Source organism: Diorhabda sublineata, chromosome 5, assembly GCF_026230105.1.
Source record: "Diorhabda sublineata isolate icDioSubl1.1 chromosome 5, icDioSubl1.1, whole genome shotgun sequence".
Classification (NCBI taxonomy): domain Eukaryota; kingdom Metazoa; phylum Arthropoda; class Insecta; order Coleoptera; family Chrysomelidae; genus Diorhabda; species Diorhabda sublineata.
In genome coordinates, this window is record NC_079478.1 from 2,855,278 (window position 1) to 2,881,470 (window position 26,193).

At 31.0% G+C, this 26,193-nt stretch overlaps 4 protein-coding genes across 21 annotated transcripts in view; 2 read left to right on the forward strand and 2 right to left on the reverse strand.

The window, feature by feature from the left end:
• LOC130444485 (zinc finger protein 154-like) overlaps positions 1–4,075 on the forward strand; it is a 5,063-nt gene extending 988 nt beyond the window's left edge. Inside the window, exons 2-5 of the mRNA XM_056779632.1 lie at positions 6–341; positions 924–1,091; positions 2,515–2,950; positions 3,560–4,075. Of these exons, the coding sequence (XP_056635610.1) occupies positions 6–341; positions 924–1,091; positions 2,515–2,950; positions 3,560–4,001 (1,382 nt within the window). The 3' untranslated portion in view covers positions 4,002–4,075. The remainder of the gene's footprint in view (positions 1–5; positions 342–923; positions 1,092–2,514; positions 2,951–3,559) is intronic.
• Positions 1–6,239, reverse strand: part of LOC130444486 (sorting nexin-27) — a 24,148-nt gene extending 17,909 nt beyond the window's left edge. The window contains exon 1 of the mRNA XM_056779633.1: positions 6,108–6,239. The gene's annotated coding sequence lies outside the window, so the exon portion shown is untranslated. The remainder of the gene's footprint in view (positions 1–6,107) is intronic.
• On the forward strand, positions 5,769–9,742 carry LOC130444364 (axonemal dynein light intermediate polypeptide 1). Its single transcript, XM_056779457.1, has 5 exons — positions 5,769–5,994; positions 6,941–7,138; positions 7,458–7,638; positions 8,080–8,297; positions 9,429–9,742. The coding sequence occupies exons 1-5, from the start codon at positions 5,824–5,826 to the stop codon at positions 9,462–9,464; spliced, it is 804 nt and encodes a 267-aa protein (XP_056635435.1). The 5' UTR covers positions 5,769–5,823; the 3' UTR covers positions 9,465–9,742.
• LOC130444483 (protein lap4-like) overlaps positions 9,489–26,193 on the reverse strand; it is a 169,688-nt gene continuing 152,983 nt past the window's right edge. For 5 of the 18 annotated variants that reach the window (XM_056779615.1, XM_056779616.1, XM_056779613.1 and 2 more), the window contains 9 exons: positions 25,521–25,714; positions 25,272–25,400; positions 25,063–25,203; positions 15,711–17,303; positions 15,397–15,499; positions 14,578–14,728; positions 14,159–14,462; positions 12,211–12,396; positions 9,489–10,283 (listed from right to left, as the gene is read on the reverse strand). In XM_056779615.1, coding sequence (XP_056635593.1) covers positions 10,041–10,283; positions 12,211–12,396; positions 14,159–14,462; positions 14,578–14,728; positions 15,397–15,499; positions 15,711–17,303; positions 25,063–25,203; positions 25,272–25,400; positions 25,521–25,714 — 3,044 coding nt within the window. In that variant the 3' untranslated portion in view covers positions 9,489–10,040. Of the gene's footprint in view, positions 10,284–12,142; positions 12,397–14,158; positions 14,463–14,577; positions 14,729–15,396; positions 15,500–15,710; positions 17,304–25,062; positions 25,204–25,271; positions 25,401–25,520; positions 25,715–26,193 lie in introns of all 18 variants that reach the window. The other 13 variants (XM_056779624.1, XM_056779622.1, XM_056779623.1 and 10 more) reach the window with 7 other exon arrangements.

Sequence of the window (26,193 nt, forward strand, 5' to 3'; positions counted from 1 at the left end):
TGTAGCTGCTAAGCCATATAAATGTGAACATTGTGGAAAAGAATTTATATTAAGAGCCCAACTTGATGTACATTCTTATAAACATAAGCCTGTAAAGCCTTATAGTTGTTCCATTTGCAAAAAATCATTTAGTGTGAGAAGTAAATTGACTAGGCATTTGGCAACACACTCCCAAGTAAAAAGCCACATATGTTCTATATGTGGAAACGCTTATAGAAGTAAGGAGTCTTTGAAAATACATTTCATAATACATAAAAGTGATAAACCATTTAGCTGTAACATTTGTTCAGCCAAATTCAGTAACCAGTCGAATTTGAATAAACATTCAGCAGTTCATACAAGTAAGTAGCATACATTTTTTTACGAATTATTGATTGATGCGGTGTTATTTTTTACATATTTTTAAATTTAGTTCAGTGCAACTTCTTAATTTTATTTTGACACTATTATTTTTGGTTTGTAAGATCATTTTGATCGTCGCTTGATAATATGGTAAATAAATTTGTTTATTATTTGTGTATTATTTGGAGATTTATTCAAAGGATTATGGCTTGAGCAAAAACTTTTGACCAGTAGTGTGTATCAACTTTTCTACTACAGTCCTACCGTAATTTGTTATATATCTTCTATTACTACCAGAGTTTATTCTTTTGTTCTGAAAAAAAGTTTGTACTAGTTTTTAATATTACAGTTCACTAATAATCAATTTCTTTTGTACAATTGGATAGTTTTTATTCTATATAACATAGAATGAACTTTAACTACCTCATATGGCTAAATCAACTTAAAGAGATCTAATTATTGCCAAACGAGACATTGCAATTTTTAGTTATCATCTAAAATCGTAGATACACCAACAACAATTTTTCTTATGTAAAATGTTAAAAGGATATCCAAACTCAAGAATATGTTTTTTTTTGTAGAAGAAAAAGCTCATATGTGTGATCTTTGTGGAAAGAGATACAAGCTAAAGTGGGCATTATCAGTTCATAAATTGTCTCATAACAAAACAAGATCTTTTGAATGTAGTGTTTGTTACAAAAAATTCATTTACAAAAAAGATCTTCAAAGACATAGTTTGATACACGAAGGTAAGCTAGAGTTTGAATATTTTGAATATGTAATAAGTATATGGAAGCCCTTGATAAATCTATAATTTTTATTGATAGAAACTTATAATGGATATCCCTAACTTGTACCAATGATCCTCAACCTTTATATATTTTAATTTTGAAAAACAACAGACAATGTAATAGACCTATAATTGTATACTTGTGCTTAATTAGTGTTTTCTTTTTTATTAAATAATTGATTAAGTAATTATGTTTCACAAGTATAGGGTTATCTTATAGGTTAAGCCTGCCTGCTTTGCTTGGGTTACAGTTCTGGTTCTATTCTAGCTTTATTTGCATTACCTCCTCCCTTGGAGCTCTTGTATATTTATTGTATAGGTAAAACAAGTGTTTTTGCAACATAAGAACAGATCCTCTTATGTAATCACTGCAATTGTCATATTCTTTATTTTTTATTGTTAATGTTATAATTATTAATGAAGACGATTTCTGTTGTCATTTTTTTCTGTGTCTTATAATTTTCTCAAAGACTACATTAAAAAATCTAAGAAAGAAATAGAAAATTTGGTTTACTTCATGGTTTTTTTGTATTAGTTTATTTTCATGTACCCAAAAAAGTTCAACTTTTTCCAGTTACAGTTTGGCTTTGAATCATATATAAAATTCTCTTTGTACATAAAAAAAAGAACCAGAAATGTGTATGACTAATACTGTTAAGGTAGAGGAACACTGGTGGTCTTCATCAAAGTTTAGGATATTTATATATGCACTGTGAATAATTTGTAAAAAAATTGTTTGGATTCATATGGTTATTTTTATAATTTTCCATTCATGATATTATTGTCCTTCCTAGTATGTAATTTATAATGGTGCTACGAGTTGAGGACTCAAAATAAAACTGTCTAAGAGTTTTTTTATAATGCCAACGTTTCGATCTTCTATTTGATTTGAGTAAACAAAAAATGTATTAAAAAAGATATTAAAAAAAATCTGTATATGTATATATAAATGAATAGGACACACTGTATATGAGTAAAAAAATTGGACAATACTTTATATATTTATATCTGTATGTGTAAGTTTCTTTAAATGTCTTTTTTCTCTTTCTTCTATTTTATTCAACAAAGTTGTTTATATTCTATAGTTTGTTCAAATTTGTGTCTCATATACAGTGTGTCCTATTAATTTATTAAAACATATAGATTTTTTTAATATTGTTACATCAATCTTATATTTTTATACTTGATGAAATTCGAATAAAAGATGGAAACCTTGGTATTATAAAAAAATCTTGGAGAGTTTTATTTTGAGTCTTCACTATTCGAAATTTTAAAATTTTGTTAATACTGTACACATGTATCGAAAGTCATTTGGTTCACGTTCATGTATTTCACTTGAGAAATGATTAAATTTCTATAAGTAAATTTATTTAAATAATCAGAAAGCAAACAGTACAAATGCAGCGTGTGTTCAACAACATTTCGCCGTCAAGATAATTTGCGTCGTCATATGAAGAACACTCATCCTGGTAAAAAGGCTGAAGTGATAAAGACTGTTGTACCGGCTCGTTCAAAAATACTATCTACCACCAATCTAACGCCGAACACTAGTTCTGTTAATAACAATAAAACAGATACTCATATTCCTGTCGATAATCCAAACGCTATAAACGTTATAACCACTGCTTCCGTTGCTTGTTCTTCGATAAAGATAAACAAAGAAGAAACGGAAGCAGTTACACATCTTCCTTCTGCTGTTAAATCTGTTTCCAGGGCGGATGCAACTGGTGGAACGGCAACAACGACCAGTGTCATCAACGGACCAATCAAACTCGCTTTTAAAACGCCGGCTTTTAAGAGCTACTACAATATTAACAGGTAGGTCGTGATAATTGATACTTAATTTTATGTAAAAAATTTATTATTCCTTATCCTACTTCACGTGCTCCTCTAGAAAAAAACACAATTCGTGTCGGAATGAGTTTGTTTAGATTGAAACCTGATAGTTGATCATGAGCACGTCAGGATCATTTGATTTCAAGGCTTCTATTGAGTAACTGGAGGATCAAAGCAACTGGTCGAGTTGGAAAAGGCAAATAACCTTACTGCTGAAGCACCAAAAAGGTTTGGATGTCATAAATGGTAAGTTGACATTAGCTGCTGATGGTTCCAATAAGGATGAAACCAAGGATTCTCCTAATTAGCTCTTTTTCGTGAATATGCTGAATGTTACCAATGTGAAAAGGCCAAGGATATTTGGGCCAAGTTGAGTTCTGTGTATGAGCTGAGTTCAAGTCAGAGATTAGATAGGCTTCTGGAAACTTTCTTTTCTTATGGAATCTTGAATGCTCAGGATGGAATTGTCAATCATGTTAAGTGCCTTCGGTGTGATTTCAATGAGCTCAATGTCAAATTTAGTTAAAATACAATATAATAAATCCCCATATAAAATATAATAACTATCATGATACCATTCATTTTTTTTAGGGATTTCGACCATATGCCAACTGTTCAACTCCAGAGCAACTACAACATGGCAGAATCAGTAGAAATTTGTCAGAAAATATTGTCGACTGACAGTTCACTTTCGAGTAGAAATATGATTCCCAAAACGGATTCCATATCTCAAGAAATCTGCCAAAAAATCCTCGACCCAAATTCACGTCCCATTCATTATGAGACATCTTTTCAGAATAAACAACATGCTATGATAAAAAATATTAAATTTAAGGTTCCTATACAGTATACTAATCAATTTAAAGAAAATGGCAAAGTTGAAGAAACGAAAAATGATGATTGTAGTTTAAATTTTACTGAACTTCAACCTGTAGCTATGACTAGCGTTATTGTAAATAGTAATGATTTAAGTGAATCTGGAAATTTGTATTGGAGACGGAGAACTTCGCAAAATTTGAGTTTAAAAAAATAAAGACTGCTCCTTTAGAAGACTGTTTATTACTTTTGTGGTGATTTTTGTTTTTATTAAATTTATTTTTTTGTGTACTTGTGCTTTATTATTTATTTAAATTTATTCACAAATATTTTTACTGTATTCTATAAACATTATTTTGTTTTTTTTTAATTTGGAAAAAAAATAATTGTGAATAGATGACAAGGAGGACCCAAACACTAAAATATTAACAGTTTCCGGTTCCAAAAATAGAAGGAGCTCCAATATCTGAAATTTCTTCAGTGGTTATGTCCTTGCTCCTAAAAATTTCTCCAAAGCATTCAACTGCGTTAGTTTGTGATTGCAGGACATGTGGTAACTAGGCGAACGTGAGTTTCGTCCTTTTCTTCACTGAACCTATTTAGTTGCTACCTTAAATGACAATGGGAGTAAACCAGTAAAAATGTGTAGCATATTTTTTATAATATCTCGCTGAGCTGAAGTTCTGAATCCAGGGGGATTCTCTTTCAAATTCATTTTTTTTATGAAACTCTTGAAGGTGTATTTTTTATATATCAGAAAGGTTTTAAGAGGCTTTTGCTCAATTTTTTGGCTACTATATTGAACTTTTCTTTTAAGAATAAGACTTTATTGTTCTTATCTGTTTCATTTAATTTCCTCACTTGTTTATTTCTATATATTTTTCTAAGTCAAGCTTCTATAGTGGTTTCTAAACCATCTATAATCGGATAAATTCGAAAAAATGCACATATCATGAAATACTAAATAGTATATTTGTCACAATCGTCACAATAAATCAGTTTGAGAAGATAACTTAGTAATATAAACATGAGTCAGACAGTGTAACTTGTGATATCTGTGACGATAAATCTGTCATCACTGTAACATTTCCAATTGTCAAATAGAAAGGCATCGGCTGTAGACAGTGCCGGAACGACACAAGGGTAAGAGTGTGATTTGTTACCCTTTAAATAAAAAAGAATAGGCCGTTGGCCCCAGCGGAAAGAGAATCGTTGAAGGATCTAGTGATTTTGACTTCCTATCTCTACAGAGAAATACCGATTTCTGTGTCATATGCTTAACGAATATCACAAGTCCTGTTATTTATTCAGGGCATTATATAAAGTGTATACCACTAAGCAATCACGACCACGATATTTTTCGTTCCACTTAGTCTAGAGCTTTATAATCGTAAAACAAAGGAATGGCTCATGAGGCGTTTTGAGATAATTATTAAAGAAAAGCAAAAAAGGAAAAACTTGAAGAGGTTATGTTATAATTTGTAAAATATTGAACTTTTTAGTGGAGTGCTTAACTGATTTACATTGAAGTAAAATCAAATTCTCTTCTGGCAAAATATTTGGTGGTGTGTCACAAGAATGCTTCAAAAGTACTTTAATGTCCTAAGTCCCATCAAATAATGACTTCGACCCACCTTTTGACAAGAGTCGTCGTGAACGTTACTCATGACAACGGTCGTAGGTATTTCAGGCGCCTTAGAATGAACTTAGAGCAAAAATCTATCAGCAAGCGAAACATGGTTTTTCTTTTGAATTCATTCTTATTATATATTAATATTCTCGTTCATATTATTCTCTATAATAATTCAATTGACTTTACTCGACTCCAATAACTAGTATTAACTATTTTTTGATACATTAGTAGAACAGGATAACGTTATTCCAAAAGGGCATTAAAAATCTCATCTCTCCAATAATTCAATTATATCCTTAGTAACTAAATATTGAAAAAACAAATCCATGGTTACTAAATAAGTTTACAAATGTCAATCTTGCTAGTTTCTTTTCATTCCATTTTCATACCTTGTCATATATAGAATATGACGACAGAAAGAATAATACCATCTCCGAATACTTTGGTTAAGTATGATAATCCAATTTTAGTTTCAAAACATGATTCAAAAGCGGGACCTTCTGGGGTAAGATTAGCATTATTGGTATTATTAAGTAGATTTTTTAATATGAAAACTAAATATAGTGTAATGATACCGGTTATTGAAATCTATGAATAATCTGTTTTTGTTTGCAATAAGATGTATTCACATTAGCTATCAATAATTTAATTATATAAAAAAACCTATTGATGAAAGTTATATATATTTACCTGTATTCATAATAAGATTATTCAATTAAAATATAAGGAAAATACATTTTCTAGATATAAATAGTATTTTATTATTAAATTAATGAATCGTGAGAAATAAAAATAATTTTCAATTGCCAAATGTCAATTAACATAACCTAAAAAAAAATTCCTGGATTCCTATCAATTAGCTGTCAAAATTTGAATAGAAGCAAACCACATGTTACTAGATGGCGCTGAATTTGGGTTCTAAAGCGGTGAACAACAATACTATAAGGGTGTTTGATGGTGTTTAGTTTTTTTATGTGTTTTTATTGATTTTGGTAAGGTTTTCTCTATGTTTGTTATTTCCTAAACGTGTTTTTGTGGTTAGAACAAAAAATTGTGTTCAAGAATTGGTCTAAAAATGACGAAAATTCAAGTAATCCTTTTTAACATCATAGAATATATTGGAGTCAGAAGCAACCATTGTTTTGATTACAGTTATCTGAAATATTTATAAGACTGAGGTAATTTTCATCAAGCTTTCTATTTCTTTGTGTGTTGAAATTTTCTTTTCTATTGCCTTTCTTCTTTCTCTCTACTGTTACTTCGGCTTCTTCTTCACACTGTTCCATACCTCCCTTCTAATCTCATATTTCCCTAGAGTGTAAGTTAGGTTAAGTTACAAAATCATAACCAAAAAAGTATCAATTTATTACATTAATGAGAATATACCTAAAATAATAGGTTTTGAAATAAGCATTTCTTATTCACTTTTGTTATTTAAATTAAGGTTAGGTTGTTATTTTAGAGGGAAATCATTTAATTTTTTTGGTTCAATTTAAACTATTTAGTGATTTTTTCTTAATAAGGATGAAGCTGCAAAGAAGACTCCTCTCACCGCAGATATTAAACGCGAAGCTGAAGAAATACTCAATACAATTCTACCACCTAAAGAATGGGAAGACGATGGACAATTGTGGAGGCAGTGTGTTTCTACAACACCAGCAACTCGATTAGATGTTGTTAATTTACAAGAACAACTGGATATGAGATTACAACAAAGACAGGTATGTGGTTATACCTATGTTACATTTGGTGTAGATATATACAGGTTCTTCAAATATACTGACTAACAAAATCTTATTGGCCTTCCTGTGTTCATTAGCTGACATAAAAGTAATTTGTGACCGAAAACACGAGCACGTTGCATTAACAGTAGTAGATTTTGTTTATGGGAAATCAAACCAATAAGAAATTAATTGACAGTAAGTCATGTTTCATCTATCTTGAGGGCTTAATCTAACTGATTCTTGGCCACTACTCACAGCTCCGGGACTAAGCGCTACACCGCTGATTATATATTAGTAAATAGTAATTTTATTATAGGCTAGAGAGACCGGTATTTGCCCAGTGAGAAGAGAACTGTATACGCAATGTTTTGACGAAATTATTAGACAAGTAACTATAAACTGTGCCGAAAGAGGATTGCTGTTATTGAGAGTTAGAGACGAGATGCGCATGACCATAGAAGCGTATCAAGCGTTATATTGTAGCAGTGTTGCTTTCGGTAAGTTTTAGACTAGTTATTTAACACAACAACGATACAGACTCATTATCAGTTGAATCACCATTAGAAACGATTCCGAACCAATTCATAACTGATACCGGATCGATAATTCACGATTTTCTTTTAAAAGTAAATATTTTCAGAACCGTAGAAACAGTTTATTTTAATTTATGCTCACATTAAGACTTCTTGGTAGCAATTAAATCGAGCATTATGATTCTAATAAAAATTCGAGAAGTAATAGAACCGATTCGGTATTAATAATGAACCGATTCGAGTTGATCAGCGAACACGGAACTGTTGATAAAACCTCGATCAAATTTACAAGTACATATCCCTGAATTGAGGTTAGGAATAAGATCCGCGAAAAAAAACATTTCTTTTCTGGATTTCCTTGGATATAGATATCACTTACTTCGATTCAAATAAATAACTTTGTAGGTATGAGAAAAGCGTTACAGGCGGAACAAGGCAAATCAGATTTGTTCGAAGATGTAGAAACGTTGAAAAAAGAAAAACAAGATTTGGAAAATCAAATAACTGAATTGAAACAACGAGCAGAACAGGCGGATAGGAGGGCGGCCGAAACGAGACTAGCGGAAGAAAGAAAACATACGGAAGAAATTGCATTTTTAAAGAAAACTAATCAGCAACTAAAGGTGAGGATATTGCACGTTTCAAATTTGTACATTATTCACGTTGTATATCACACCTATCTATAGGGTCTTTTAGTTAAAAATGAGAAATAATTAAAATTATTAAGGGAAACAATATACAATATTCGGTATTTGCATAATCATATAAACAAAGGCCAAGTTACGAGAGAGAAAGTAGAATCTTGTGTCCATTACATTAACTGTAATAGATACACAAATATTGAAGCTGGGATAATGTTTCAATAATTGTTACGAGCAATATGAGGCTAAGAAGAGATCCAGGAAAAATACTGAAGCTAAAGTTTTGGCTTATCAGATGTGATACCATGGGTTGACCAAATGATTAATAAAATAATTCTTGAAGCAAGATGGCATACTGTTTCAAAAATTATTAGGAGCAAGACTAGGGGAAGAAGATATTGGAGAATATGATAGAGAACATTAGGGACTGGACATACATAAATGTATAAACACTGATATGAATAGTAGAGATTACCTCTTGTTTTTATAAAATGTCAATATAGGAGCCCCTTCTCACGAGGAGGTTTGGCAGCGCTTCACAACGGCGAGGGAAATATGGTTTTATATGCATCCTTTCACAGGGAGCGTTCAAGCGGCGCTTCTGCATGGCTGACTTCCGCTTCAGAGTAGAACGTTTCTAGGGAAACCCCTTCACACTTAACAGTTGTCTAGCATATATTAAATGTGTTCTTGTTAGTACCTGTCGGTTGAATTGCGTATACCGATTAGATAAAATGGAAAGAGGAGTCTCGAAAATTGCCACTGAAGATCTCATATTGGAAGTTAAAATAGCACCGACGATATGGGATTCCAGATGCGACGCTTATATTTATAAAATCGCAAAATGTAATGCTTGGGTTGCGGTTATCACCACGTTTTTTTAAAAACTTTCAAACTGTTGGTAAGTACCACATGAATGGGTTTCATCATAAAGCACCGGCGAAATGCACGAAACGCCACAAAGAGGTAAGCCGTGCTGCTAGACAATACTTCTGTAAAGCGTTACTAAAACGCCTCGTTAGAAAGGACCCTAAGACATTATGGAATTCCTTCATATATCACTTTGAATATATTAATCTTCTTATTAATGTACTGATCCTTAATTTTTTTTAGACTCAACTGGAAGGTATTTTAGCACCTAAGAAGTGAATAATGGGGTTTAAAGAAGCATACGCAGAAGGAAAATATAGTCATTTATTAAAATTGTGGATATTTTTTCCAAAGCATTTTTCTAAAAATAATATTAATTATATTTATATATTGTCCCGTATCGCTTTAAACCAACTGAAGACATTTTATATTTGAAATAGTGTCGCGAGACTTTGGTTTACACAAAAATGTAAAAGCCTTGGAAAAAGAGTTTTATACATCAATAAATTCATCGTAATAAAAATATTTAATATCTATAAATATTTTGTACAATTAAATAATTTAGAAACTTATTTTAAATATAGTTATAACAATATTAAAAATCCCTTCCACCTCGGTGAAACAATTCATGAAAAAATAAATAGAATTGCCAACATGCAAGTAAAATATGTACCAATATATAGTTTACCCAAAAAGTTCTCATAAAATCGATAATGAATTCATTCATATAAATTGTAAATTTGTGCAATTTTTTTATTTTTAACTGTAAGTTTCAATGTTGCCAATTCTAATTAATACAAAAACCGATACTTTTTACAAAACAATAAAAAATGCGTTTAATACAAAAGAAATTGCTTAATGTCTTCCTTTCTTTGACCGTTTTCGACGTCTTCTTTTATTCATAGTCGCGTCTGTTGAATCCAGTGTTTTCTCCTTATCAGTAGTGGGAGTTGGAGGTTCTGATATTTCTGAGACTGATTCCTCTTCATCGTTTTCTCCTTGATCGGCTGTTGTAGGAGACTTTGTAGGTATATCGAGTTTTAAGTCTTCAGGTTTTGTTAATTCTAGTGATATGATTTTTTCTTGAATTTGTTCCACCTATATCAAACACAAAAATACGTCAGTGTTTTATGTATATAAAAAAATTCGGTCGTAATTTTTTAGAAAATCTATTCACTTATTAATTTTATATTTATATATATTTTTTTAATATATGTACTAATATTATTATTTTGAAAAATGAATAAATTGTGGATATGTGAAACATTGATTTTTTGAAATTATACCAATTAATCTAATTACTGTGAACACTTCTGATTTCATTTACTTGCAAAGTTTTTAGTTGAATTATGCACAAATAATAACGTTTTAACATTATCAACTGATTTTATTTGGTCAAGTTCTTTTTCTAAAAAATCACAAACCAATAAACAAATCGAATATATACATATCTTCCATTTTGTTTTCAATATTTTAATAGTCTTATATACATGTTTCTGTTAAGAAAAACTGTTAAAATTAGAACACCAAAAGCTGTATCTCAAAAACAAAAGCTTTATGAATTTCTTAATATTAATAAATTAAAAAAAAAATGAATTTTTTTGGCAAATTTCAACGTATTTGTGAAATGAAAGGTTAAAACAGATATGGCAAGACAAAATACACGGTTTAAAACCACAACCAAATACTAGATATGATAAATAGAGACATCAAAGAGAATTTTCAATATTTTGTGTACAAAATTGTAAAATTTTTGAATGCAAAGTCAAAAGAATAAATTGGGCAAAAAAGTAGTTACCATGTAATCTTAATTTGAATGTCCAATGTCATATCTTATGTACACAACGGTCCCCTGTAATATTAAGGTAAAATAAAAAATATCAATTTGAACAAAAAATAACTATATGAAGAAGGAATTATTACTTTACAGAAATTTAACAAAGAATGTGCCAAAAATATTTGAAAAACAATGAAAAATCCATATTTCCTCTACTAGCATCAATTACAATTTGACAATATCTGGATATGCTTTTAATCTCACTTCTGATTTCATTTTGGCAAGGGATCTTGTAAATTTGGTCTTAAAAAGTTATTTACATTGAGACCATTGTTTGGATTTTGTACTATTCTTGTGATATGCAATCGAGCGTTGTCCTGCACGAAGAGAAATGTTTCTTCTACAAAGAGAGCAAAAGGTGCCCTTTCAGTGATCACCATGTTTATATGATCGTCCATATTAATGTCACTACATACCAGTACTGATCTGCAACCATATAGATACTTCGATTATTCGTAGAATTATGCCAAATAGGCAAAATCTTGATATAACATATAACCATTGTCTCCCTAATGATCTCTATGAGATTATAGTGGTGCTCTTCGATCTGCTAGGTTAAAGGAGGTCGAATCGAGGATAGTTTGGGTGTAAAATCGAACTCTCGTCTCCTTATTACTCAGTTCTTGTTTGAAAGAGTGACATAAAATCTTTACCAACCGAAGTAAACGTAACAAACCTTTGTTTTAACGCTTGAAGGTGTAAAAGTCTGTTGTGATTAACATCAATTATACGTCTATAGCTCTTGCTTAGTTTTCCCGTCAATTGCAATGTTCTGAATTTCACAAATCAATGCAATATGTGTAGCACACTCTCGGGGAGTACGATTATGATTTTGAGAAAGGGTAGGGTTCAAGGTAAATTTTTAATTAACTTATAGAACTAAGTCGAGTATTTAGATAAAATCATTATGAAGTCAATCTTATAAAATATTCTGTGAACAACAAAATTAAGCCAGTAAAAGAATCTTCTTTCATGAAATGTTTTAAGCCAAATAACAAATTTGCATTAATTTAACCGGAGAAAATAATGGTATTATTTCAAATAATGTCTCTATTTACATATAAAAACTTAACCATCACACACTAAAAACTACAAAAGAAACGTGTGTTAAAAAACTAACCATAAATGGTGCACAAAAGAGAGTCATGCTGATTTTTGACAAGCCATCAATTTTTGGATTCTTTATACCTCTCTCTCAATCAGCTTTTCTACATACTCCACTGTTCTCACTCTTTTCTCCCCGTTTTCGTCGATGTATTCTTCGGTTTTTCTTGTTATCGTTTCTCCTAGTACTTTTTCACTTTCTCGTACTGTAGTGTTGCCAGGTTTCGTTCTTACGGCGAGTTTGGGGAAATCGGCACTCGAAGGACGTAACTGGACATGCATTTAGGTTAGTTCAAGTTTAGTATTAGTAACATTCTGGACAATAAAAAGCCGGAAAGTCCAGTTGTTAATCACGTTTTGTTATTATTTCGTATAGTTAGGTCTAAGCGGTGTTGCCAATATAAACGTGTCAATGAATATTGATGATATGATTTCGTAAATATATTTAACAAAAACAAAAGTTACGAATTCTTTCAAAAGGACGTTATTAATTATAGGAAATTGTAGATGTTAAGTTTTGGGCAGATGTTATTGTTCTAAATATATTTATAAGAGTTAAATTTAAAAATAAATAAGTCTATTTATTATTAGTTATTTCACGTCCTACAAATATTTAACTTGATTATAATGCAATACATTTTACAAATACGTAACTAGTTAGTATGAATTATCAAGTTATTCTACACATTTATGTTTGTTGTACATGATAAGATATGTACGGTATATTGTTATTAACATGAATATTAAATTGGATATCAAGACAATTTTGGCAACACCGATTCATTAAGAAAGGTAAAATAGAATAACTATGTAAAAAACAAAACATAAATAGATAAAATATGGACATGCACAAGTTCTACCACTAAAGACAACAGCAGAAACAACGATTGAATGAATCTGCCATGCAGTGTTAAATGCCTTTTATTCGACAATGAAAAACAAAAATAATTGAATGTATTGCTTGTATAACTTTGAGTTTGCAACCAGGTGCAATGATTTAGAGCGAAGAATCCGAAATATTATATCAAAAGTTACTATTTGGTGGATTTATATTACTAAGAGTTTTTCATTTAATTGTACTTTTACGTTACTAGAAAATGATCTATAATTAAACTATTTTGAGCCCTATACTTCATGACATTACTCGCTTTCGTAGCGCAAATTGGTGAGCATAAAAATGGTAGTTCTCATTCAACTGCTCATTAAAACACTTTATGGTAGTAATAACTGGCTATAATCTAATATAATATCAAAGTTAAATTTTTTTACTATACCTTGTATTTTACACTAATTCAACGTTCATAAAGTTTACCGGGAACATTTTAAATATTTATATTTAATAATAGGTATCAAAAAAATAACAATGTAAGACAGCGGACTTTAATACTTAATTCCAGAAATTAAGTTTTTTAAGGGATTAATAACCATGAAACTTTTTATGGTAAAATTTGATTTTACCTTTTGCTGACTACTTCACAACGGAACATTTTTATATAACACCTCAGAATATTCGATTGATACATATTCATGTAGGTAAAAGACAAGCTACAGATGGAAGACGAATAACCTAATCCAACTTACTTGAATATCTAATTATGGAGGGTAGAGAGAAGAAGGAGTATCTCTTATAGGAGAAAAGTTGAAAAAGTGTCTAGCCGTATACAGTAAATAACAGTTTGAAAACTTTTCAAAATGTCGGTGATTTAGGAAAAAGGGTATGGCATGAATAGGGCAATCCAGAACCATGACAATCCTGGACAACTCTTGTTTAACGCATTCCGAAGGACACAGATTGTTCTCCTTACTTCTACCCTTCATAGTAACAATAACTATTCGCAATAATATAAGTAGATTACACTGTATACACCAGAAATTCAATGTCCAAACTTGCAGAGAGTTTTCTAAAAGTAAAAGTAAAGTCCTTTTCATCAAACACTAAACTTTAGCTATTGGGCTTTTGAACTAACATTTCATTCATTCAATATTTAGTTAAACAAGATAATTTAACATCAAAATAAAACCTTCATCTAACCTCATTTTTTTGTGGAAGTCCATCACTGCTACTTATTTCTGATTGAACCGTAGTTGGTACTTCACCAGCTCCCACCATATCTGTCATACTTTTGATAACCATTTGTGCCTGTATCGCGTCCTGTTCTAAGGATTTAAGTCGAGCGGCTCTCCAGGCTGCCCGTTTTTCTGCCTTAATTGCACGTTCTTCAGCTGGGGAGAGAGGCGGGTCGTCTTCGTCTGTTAGAAAACCTTCTTCTCGAAGTCGATCACGGAGACGTCTTTCTGCCTTAGCGGTGCGTACTATGCCAATAGTACTCGAAGGCCTACATAATGGAAAAATAAGGTAAAAATAAAGATACTGAATATAAATTTGAGACAATTGTGGCTTCTAGTAAACTATTGTGAATGTAATTATTTATAAACATTTTAATTTATTACCTTGAACGTTGTGATTCAATTGAATCTCCATCAGAATGGTCCAATTCGTGTAAGGAATTTATATCTGAAGATGATAAAGTAGCGATTTTCTTTTCTTCCTCTGCTTTTAGTTTTTCTAATTCATCGGCACTAAGATAACTGAATACTTTCTCTAAAATTATATTTTATTATAATAGTAAATTGTATTATGATTTTTTTTTTAAATAAATTGTTTTTACTATTTTAGCATAATCAATAATCGAGCGGGGATGAAACAGTTCCCCCAACAAGTACTGAGAGATAACTTGGATTAAAAATGCAATCAATAGTGGGCGACAGTAAGGCATCGACCTTAAAATCAACTATTTGTCATACTAAATTCTTCAAAAGAAACAATGTAAATAAACCGCTTGCTATAAAAACAAAGATTAAACGAATTCCGGGTATTTCATAGGTGACTTGGCCGAATTTTAGAATTCTACTATATCCAAGCAGCATCGGTATCAGGGCAGTGATGAGTTCGTTACGTTATTTTTGTTACCTATGTAATTCAAGACGCCATGATAGTCTTGGCTTTTTTCGCGGTCAATTTCAAGTTCATTTATAAAAACTCAAAACACCAACGTAAAAAACCTATTTTTCTCAAAATAATATATTTTTGGGGTGAAATAGATGCTAAGCTATAGCTTTAAACTAATTTTCAAAATTTGTCAACTAGCCTATTACTCTGATAAAGACCGAAGTAGCTCAAAACGACAGGTTTTAATCTGTTTTTAAACGAAATTTCCATACAAAGACAAAAGTTAAGCAAAACAATGATAGATTAGGAAAAAATATTACCTGGTTTTGATGGTTTTTGACTTTCTTCCATTGCGGTTTCGAAAAATTTCTTCCTATCACTCACAGATTGTTTAGGCGCATTATGCTGAGGAGACTGTGGAGGCTTTAAGAATACACATATTTAACAGAAATTGTAAAGTAATATACTTGGAAAATCGAATTATGATAACTCCAAAATATTAAAATATAAATAACTTTTGATTGAATTAATTTTCATTTTAATCGTAGAAATTTTGGAATTATCAAATACACCGCGTCATTAGTATTTAATATAATAACTACTTTACTATAATTATCTAAGGAAAAGGAATTACCTTTTCTACAGTACCATATTTTCCCAACCTTCCACTAACGAATCCCAAATCCTTCTTACCAGAGAAAATCATAGAAATGGGTCTAGATGGTTGAAAAACTTTAGAAATAGGATTGTTAATATTAACAGAATCCAACAAATTATCTTCGCTTCGAGCTGAAGTTAATTTTGATGTTTTAGCAGGTACGGGAGGAGGAATTTTTTTTATTGTTCCGTTTTTGGGAGATGCGGGTTTAGTTACAGCAGGCGATGGTGGAGTTTTATGTGTAATACTGTTATTAGGAGTCACAGATTTTTTTACAGCTTGTGACGGTGCCGGGGGAGGAGGAACTAGAGGTCTAGCAATACGCCTAGTAGGAGTCGTTGGAGAACGAGGTTCGGATGTTTGTCTAGTTATGTGTTTGGAACTTGGAACTGTTGTTGGATAACTACCTTCAGACGTGTCAATGCATAAGTTACTAACAAGTTTTCTGTTGTTTAAAGTCGATACTGGATGTTCCATTTTTAATAAATGATTTGAAAATTTATTTTCGACATCTGTTGTATCATTTTTAACATCAGACCCATATGATACATGTTTTTTTATTGCTCCCGTATGTGGCAAAACGACCTTCTCGGTTTTTGTTAAGGATGTCACAAATAATTTATTGGCGTTATCAATTGACTGATTGATATTATTAGCAGCTTTAATAGCTTCTTCTACGTTGGTATTTAATTGCATTGAAGATCTATCAGTTTCTTTTATTTCCGTATCTTGGATTCTATCTGTTGATGCCGTAACGGAAACTTCTAAATCTTCTGTGCTAGTGGAATGGGCTATTACCTCATCTGTCAAATTTGCGACTAGTTTTCTTAAAGCGCCTATAGGTGGTTCTGTTACTTCATCATCCTGAGTTACAGAGGTCTTGTTAGTTGTATCGAATGATCTGGTAGTTGATACTTTCACTGAACTTTCTAAAATCTTTTCGGAACTTGATAAAATTTCACCATCTAAAGGTGGTTCCGTTTTTGGTAGGGGAGGGGGAGGAGTTGTTGGTAGTGGAGGAGGTAAATCCATTGAATCGTGCAATGGAGGAGGTAAATCCAATAAAAGATCACTAAGATCTAGTGGTGGTGGAGGAGGGACTTTAATAATTTGCGATTCATCGAGTAGTTCCGTACTGGGATAGGATAAACTACTTCCGGGGGAGGGTACGATAGGTAAATCGGTAAAATTAGGTAAATACTCGTATCTATATGGCTGAGGTATATTATTGTAAACGTTAATTTGGAATTGTTGATCTTTAGGAGGAAGGTTAATAGAAAATGTATTAGGTGGAAGATCAGTTGTAACGATAGAAGATGATACTGAATATAATAATTTGGTGGAAGCCCTACGATCATTAGAATCTATATTAGTTTCTGTTTCTGAATATATAGGAGGTGGTGGTATCACACTTTGTAAAGGAAAGTCAGTGAAAATTGGCTCATCGTTGGTATTTTTAGTAACGAAAGCATGTTGTTCATAATCAACTGATTGTTTTCTTGGTTCTGTTTCCACTTCCAAATTATGTTGAGTTGATTGCGGTAGCGTAGAGTCATGCAATAAGTCGACCTGTTAGAAATCCGAAGTATTTTAAAGAGGAGTATTAATAATGAAACCTCCACCGAAGCTATTTCGCGAAAGACAAGGACAATCGGGTTGACAATAAAAGACAAACACAATTACGCACCGACACCTGGTTTTCATACCAAAAATATATTTCCAATAATCACACGGAGTTAAATCGTATTAATTAGATAATATAGATAATGTTTGCCATATTTTCAACATCAAATACAAAAATGTACTTTGGTTACAACTAGTGGCTGGACTTGTTTACATAATATCTGCACTAGAAATTTCATGACTGTAAATCTGTTAATAATGAAATTAATTATATCCTCTATAGTTTATTTTTCATTGTATTTTGTACTGAATACACGTTTTACACTACCACTACACCCACACTCAAGATTACACTGTCTGAAGCGCGTTTCGATAAACCAAGTTATCGTCTTCAGAGACCTTCAGTCGAAACGCGTGTTAGACAGTGTAATTAAAGGACTAAGAACCAAAAGTTCCATTATTTTCATTTGGTTAGAAGTCAAAGTTCGTTGATTATTGTAAAATCTATACAAACATTTCGAATAGTATTTTTACATGACGGAACGTAATGTTTTTAATACCTTACAAGAATACAATTTTGTATTATCAAGTAAACTGTATTTGAATATACAACAAAAAATGATACCTAATTATCATAGTCGAAGTAGAGTTCAAATTCTTCGTCTGTGCTTCTTCTTGAACATTTTCTTCCACCCTTGTTTCCGATGGTTTATTTTTTCTTTTATTTTTGGTTTTTTGATGGGGTTTTGTGTGTGTGTGTGTGTGTGTATCGGTGGAATAAAAGGCAAGAGAAAAGTTTAAATTATCCTTTAACGTAAAGAATAAAAAGTGTTTACGTTTATACTCAAATCTCACAATGTCTCCCCATTTTAAACATTGTTTTCAATTGTCTTTTTTGGATCACACATGATCTCATGAAGGGAATAATGAAGTCGAGAAAGTCATTGCGTGGATACGTTAACCTATTTTTTTTATCCAAGCAAGTAATTTTAATTTTCAACTGCTCTTGACTCGTTTTTTTAAATAATTGTCATTTAGACCTTTTTGGTTCTTACCCCTTCAATTGTGACTGTTGGTTTACTGGTAGTGTAAACAGTGTGTTCATTATGAATACCACCTGCGGTTCCAGACTTAACTGTATTGATTAATAAAAATCATTTATGTTAATGTACGTTTGAAAACAGAATTTTTAATCCAATATTGTAACAAAATATTTGATTGTTGATTACCAATTTCGTCTAGTGCAAATATAATATTTTTACAAAATTTTTTGCGTGAATTGGGATACTGATTTCGACAATATTTCTTTCAATAAATATTCCTATATACATAACATATACGATATACAACACATAAAATACAATATATTTATTAATTATTATTATATTATATATTCTGTTTTTTTTTTGTTATATTAGTAGAAATTAAAAAGGCACATATCATTTTTACGAACAAAGTTATAACATGATGTAGGGATAAAATAAGTATTATAAATAACAATTATTTTAATTCAATATTATTCAGTAAGTACTGTACCTTCTATTTTGACGATCAATTAAAGAGAAATTATTAAAAATATATATATAATTTGATATCTTCTTATCTGAGATGGTATAACTGGACTGATTGCCACTTTTTTCGAAAATTTTGAACCCGTAACTACTGTGTTTGATGATTTTAATTTAATCTATAAAAAGATCTCTCAGTTATTTCTACTTGAATATTAAGTATTCAGTAGTCGCTTTCTATTATATCTTTTTCGATTATTGTTCTAATACAGAAAGAAAATTTGATTGAAAAGAAGGATTACTACTTTTATATAATTTTTCATTTGTTAAATTCGTCCTCACTACATATTAGAAAAAATAATTTTCCGACTCGTATGTCTGTCAGAAACTATTGAATGGAATTTCGTAAATCGATAGAGTGATTCATGGGAAAGATTCAGGTAAGTCAATGTTTGGTGTTAATTTAAAAAAAAACAGTTTGAAAGCTTTAATTGAATCCGCTGCCTAATTACTTTAAGTATGTAGTCTAAAAATATGGTCACGTAGTATCAGGTAATTGGAAGGCTAATTAAAATCCTTATCTTATCCTTATAAAGCTATAAAGGACGAAATGTAATACGATCCCAGGAACTGCAAAGAGTATTTTAAAAAATTGGAAAAGAAGGTACTGAAAGTAATAATTTGGCCATCACATTCGCATTACCTTAATCCGATTGAGTTCTGGGATGAATTGAACAGAAAATTCAGAAAGCAATGTCCAACTTCCACTTAACATCTTTGGAATATATTGAGAAATAAATGGGACTAAATAGACGATGATTATTTATTGAAATTTTTACAGAGAATGTCAAAATTGTGCACCGGAATAATAAAAGCAAAAGCAAACTATAGGGTGAGTAAAAACTTGTGACCTGTAGTGTAAATAAGATACTTCAAATAGTCTAGGCAGACAACTGTGCGAAAAATATTTTTTTTTATATAAAATGATTGCAATTATATTCTCCTGTAATTTTCAATTCCCAACAATTATTATGGTATTATTATATTTTGTATAGAGAAATAATATTGAACTGTTTATAAAATTGTACAAACTCAAGAATTCAAAAATATTTAGTTAAACACTAAGAATATTTTCAATTTGACATTTTAGTAAATATTTTGATTTCATAAGTATAAATATTAGAAGTTGTTTCAAACAAATCTTGTGGTGCCAACAAAGTTACTGTAAACGCGTCATTTTATGCAATGAAAAATAATGATTGACGCATATGGATCCTTCAAAGAAAATATTGTATTACAAAATGGACAATAAAATATAATAAATATACTAAAAAAATTTGTTCTTCCAACATATTTTGTCTATAGTAGGATCCTAGATGGGATATTTAATTATATTTCTTGTCAATAATATCCAATCATGTCAATTATGTTAAAAAGCTGTAATTATGATTAAGTATAAGACATTACATATCATATCTTTTACCCTGTATTTTTGTTCAAAAAATATACCATTGGCACTAGTGGTTCAAGATTCAAAAATTATTTCACAGGTTTGTTTCAGCGACTTTGTATAACTTTTTTTAACCCAAAAAGCGGTTCTCAAATGTACTGAAATAAGAATCCAGCGCAAGACTGTAAACCTAAGATAAAAATACAAAAAAAATTAATAATCGTGGAAATAAATCACAATTTATGTACTTGGATTTTCTCACCAAACTGTTTGGAGTTTGGAGAAACAGCCCTCTACGGGTCTAGAGTAGAATGATTTATTATATGCACACAAAACGACTAACAACGTAGAGTTGTTACTAAAAAGCGAGCAAAGCAATTATAATTAATAGTGTCATCCACTGGAGTCATTGAAAATGGATGATATTTTAGATTTAGATTATTTAGATTTGCAAGATTTGCTCTTTCGGGAGCGGTTGAGGAGTTCGAGCTGAAGCAAGAGAACTCAAAATCAACGAACAGAAAATCATCTAGATGAAAATCTCAAGGAGAACCACCTTCCAAATCAGAGAACACCGCTTTCCTGTGTGCTAGTTACTGCGGGGAATAGATGCTTGTGGGCAGTCGAGAGAGCGCTCAAATTTAGTGGGCTCTCACGAAGGTCAAAGCTCACAAAAGGATATGGAGGAATGCTGAGTTGACACAAATGTATGGTGAGCCAGATTTAGCGGCGTTCATCCGCGGGGAGCGTCTGACGTGAAGAGGATACCTTCTGATCGATACCCGCGCAGAGCCATGTATGGAGTTCCTGGAGGACGCCGACTTAGAGAAAGACTGCGTCTTAATGGGTTGGAGGACGTTGAGGCGGATCTGATTCAGCTAGGGGATCGAAGTTGGAGGCGCCACCCTCAGGACAGTCAATTGTTGAGAAGGACCCGGTTCTCAATTAATAGTAGCGCCGGTTAAAGAAGAAGATGACTTAAGTTAAAATATTATTTTGATACGAGATTAGTCGGTTTTCCAAAATTTGTTGTATTGCATTTGAAATTCACGTTCTTATACAGAAGAAACTACATTTATAAGAGGAATCATATAATGGTTGAAAAAATAGTAAAGCATAATAACAAAGAAAATGATAACAAAACAAATAATGAATCAAATACAATGGAAAAGTGTTTCGTTATAATCAGTATTCAATTTTTAAAAACCAAATGAATTAATACAAAAAAAATATGGATTATATATAATAATATTGTACATGTAGTGCTGGCCCAATTTAATTCAGTTTCAGTAAATTTAGTGGCAGTTATTGTATGATTGTATGAGATAAGTCACAAAAATTTACTTTTTTTAATAATACAATTCAATTTTCAAAACTAGATTATACAAAATTTGATAAGAATTAGAATATAAATTCAAATTAGGAACATTTTCTGATAGGTCAAAATAAATATCTCATATGTCTCGCTATACGTTTTTCAAACCTGTTTATTGTTATATGTGGATAGGTTTTTGTTTTTTTAATTTTCTTCCTCGAACACATGTGAATATAATAAACTAATTTTTATTATCAAAATCGATTAATCAATATTCATAACTAATTTTGATCAATTTGAATGTTCTGAATAATTATGTGCGTTTGATTGATTGATTCAAAGATCTATTATCTGTTCACTTAGTTTCAGAGGACTGTGTCTAAAACTAGCAGCTCTTTTATTTTTAATTCCTTAATGACATTCGCTGGCTATTTTAGTTATCCTGTTGAAAGTTAGATTCTTGAATAAAACAAATATGTGAATAAGTGTTTCCTCTTTTACAGAATCTGCAGTCATCTTTTGTTTGAGTTTCCTCATATTTCAATTCATGCTCCACTAGAATCTCTACTCAACGTGTGTCGAATGAAACAATTTATCAAATTACTAATTCTTATCAAATGTCATTAACTACATTAAGAAGATATGAAGTCGAGATATAACAGATGTCGTTTAATTATAATTATATTCAATAAATATTATAAAATGTTTTAATTGTTACAACTAAAGAAGATAAAAGAAATAGAGAGCAACAAGGCAAAAAATCTACACAATTTCTGAACTCATTACTTTGTTCAGAAAAAATTAAAGTAAACGCTAAAATGACAATATACTAAGTCATAGAGCAGCCCATTTTAAGAGCTATCCAGGAAAACAAGTGGATATATAGAAAAGTGTGGCGTACGAAGCTGTAGGACCCCCGCTGCCCGAGGTGTTCAGTCTTTTGACAATTTTTTCTAGTATAAGCGTTTTTACAAAGTATGAGGCAGAAATAAAACTCTCTGCAGACTTTTAAATATCAGTAGCTGATATGTGTAGAATTATCGATGTAAATTGTTTGTATAAAAGCTTAAGCCGTAATTCCTTTGGGCAGAGAAAGCGTAAGTTTGATTATAAAATTTTTGATCAACCAATGTGTCACTTTGCAAATTAAGTATTCATTTTACTTTTGCCAGTTTAGAGCTCTTCTTAATCCATCTTATATTCCGTTTATATATTTTTTGCTTCACTAAGCTTCAAATTAAACAAAAAAAAAGTTCAATACATCAAACTTTAACAGCGCACTGTTGATTTTTTGATATTTTGTCATATTCAGTATAATAAAATTTGGAAGATTGAATCTTGGATAAATTTTGTTGTCATTGGTATCAACACATAACGATAGATACTAGGTGTATTGATCATTAGGTACCTGTATTTATAATATCAGTTTTTTTATCGTTTAATGGGTTGGTCTTGATGCTTTTAGCCCGGAAAATGTTTAACAATACCTGTTTTAACTCGACTTTTATTTCTAACCTAATTCACATATACATATACACTTACAAAATTATCATGTACTTAAAAATTATGAGCACCACGGTTTTCATTACACTTTTTTTTTCATTCAAAAAAACCCTCACATTTATAAATATATTTATGATAAATAAATTCATAGTAAAATTTCATTCTTTTTTGATAAATGTTATGGTTCTCTTTGCTGATTTATCTGCAAAAATAAATTGTTATATTTCCATTTTCTTTTTAAGGTGTCAATGTTGCATGCTAGACATGCTGTAAAAAAGATTTTTATGACATAACCTCACTGTAATTAACAAATTTCGATAAAAGAAACTGATTGTATGACCACATGCTCATTTAATCAAGGTAAAAATTATTTTAAAACGCTTATACTGTTAGAAATTGAAGAAAACTGTGTGTATATAAACTATATTAGAACACAATATTAATAAGTATCTACCAGAGACAGATTAAGGTTCGTGTGAGCGAAGTAGTGATTAGCAGTCCTTCTATGACAACATTCCTATAGAGAAGCGTCCTGGGTTCTTCAATATATGTACTGTACAGGGCAGATTTACCTACCAACAAAAACTCATTCATAAACTACACATCCATTCTAACAAGCCATGAAGAGAGGTAGAAACATTTAGATCAATTATGATTCTGGCTGCACAAATGGAAAATCAAGATCAATAAGACCAAATTATTAAAAAACGAATAGGGATAACAAGAAAGATGTGAATATACCAATTATTGGTGTTGAAATAAGAAAAAACTTCGATGAAGATATAAAAGACAGAAGAAATTGGACCAGAATCCTCTCTAATGACTGAAAATGTGAATGATTTATTATATGCACATAGATGAACAATAAAACAGATAAAACAAACACTAGTTTATGGCTGGCAGATATTACTGTGTATGTGTATTGTGTCCTCCTTTCTTGCTGGGATTCTGGGGAACCCAGTGTTTACAGCTAATCTATTCATCCTACACCTCTAAGAAAGTTCAGATGTGGGATGGCTGTAGCTGTAAAAGATCTTCGTTGTCTGCTTCATACGGTGTATTGCTTTGGAGCTTCTTAGTGTCTCATACTTCTAAAGAATATGAATAAAAATTTCTAGTATATTCCGGTGTCCATTGAGACGACAGTGCTCCGACAGGACTCCTGTTAGTATTCGTAAATCTTCTTTGGTTATAGTATCCGAGGAGAGTCTTTGCCTGTTTCAGCCCCTGTAGGTTGTCCCCCTTTTACCAATTGTTAATAATAGAGTCATCCACTTTAGTCATTGAGGAAACCTATAGCTTGACAACCAATTAATTGATTGCATATTATATAGTCAAATAAATATTTTTAAGTAAATGAGGTTATGTCGTATTTAACATCGTATATACATAAACATGCCAGCTATAAGGGATCAATATAACAAGCTATTATCATTTTATTCACATCTATACAATTAAAAATTGTTTCTGTACAATGTTTAATACGGTTTTGTTTAATGGTTTTTGTAAACAGTCAAGCCATTAGTTGAGTAGGTATATTTATATTAAATAATAAGCTAGTAGATTTGATGCTAAATTATATGCAAATAAAAACTCACCTGTCCAAAACAAAAATAAGAAAAAGCTAACATGCACTTAAAAATTAAATCAAAATAAAATATAAACATCTATAGTACCATACAGCATTAAAACAAAGAGATTTACATTAACGTTCTACCCTTATATGGAGGATTCAGTTAGAGATCTTTGGAAAAGGGTGAAGTTTATCAAACTTTAAGATTCATAGATTGAATAACATAAAGTAGTAAACGTCATGGTGAAAATCTGTATGGAACTTTGTATACATATAACCATACTAATATATAATGAACATAAATAACACAAAAGCACACATATAACAACACAATTTGAAAATTAGACAACACTTACCGTAGTTGGTTGAGGCGCAAGTGTGTGTTTGCTCATCACTATTGTGGTCGTTTTTAATTCCGAATTAGGAGATTTCGGAGGTATGGAATTTTCAATTGGTCCGTGAGCTAAAGTTTCTACCGCTCGTACTACATCTAGAACCTGGTAACAAAAAAAAAGAGGATTTCATTTTTTATATTTATATGAAGTTATAAACAATTTCGAATTACTTTATCTGCAGGAGACGGTGGTTTTGCTTCTACTAAAGAGAATTCTTCGTCTTCTTGGTGAATAGGCTGCAGCCTTCTTTCTACTTCTTCTTTTTCGGTCTGCGATAATTCCACTTTTGCCTTCGGATCCTAAAAAACACATAATTTACTTCAAATTATTTATAACGAGAAACTTTTGGTGTTAAAAATGAAAAAAAATTATGGAAAAACTATTATAAACTTATATTAATAATCGATTTTTAAACTTACCAGTAGATTATCTTCGTCAGGAACGTCTAAAGAGCTAACACTTTGCGATCTACTGCTCACAGATCCCGCTCTTGTTAATCTACCTTCATGAACTGCTCTGTCAATATCACCTTTATCGTAACCCTTACAAACTACCATATGTATGATTTTTCCACAAGATCTTAAGGCGTTTACAGCTTCTTGGTGAGTTGCACCTAAAAAATGTATTGTGTAATTATCATCCCCACTTGCACATTTTTCTTTTTTTACTTAGTTACCTATATGTATAAAATTACTAAATTAATTTTTTTTGAAAATGTAAAATAAAAATTTATGTGCAGAGTAGAATGATTATTATAATTGAAAGACAAATAAACTTATGATGATCTGTATGAAATAAAAAGTGGCTATAAAGATTCTATGTCCTACAGATTAAAATTCAAAATTGTTAATATCAAGGGAGAGATACAATCGGTTATTTTTTTTCCATTTAAGCATATTTGTGTCACTTGGGGTTTTAATATCAAACCAACTATTATATAAACGTTTCACACAGATGACACTAAGAGTGTATTCTACTCATTACAATCATTAGCACGATCTATCCCGTTCCGCTTAGTCCAGAGAGGTATAATTGTAAATCTAAATGGAATGGATTACGAGGCGTTTTGAGCTTTCAGTAAATATTAACGAA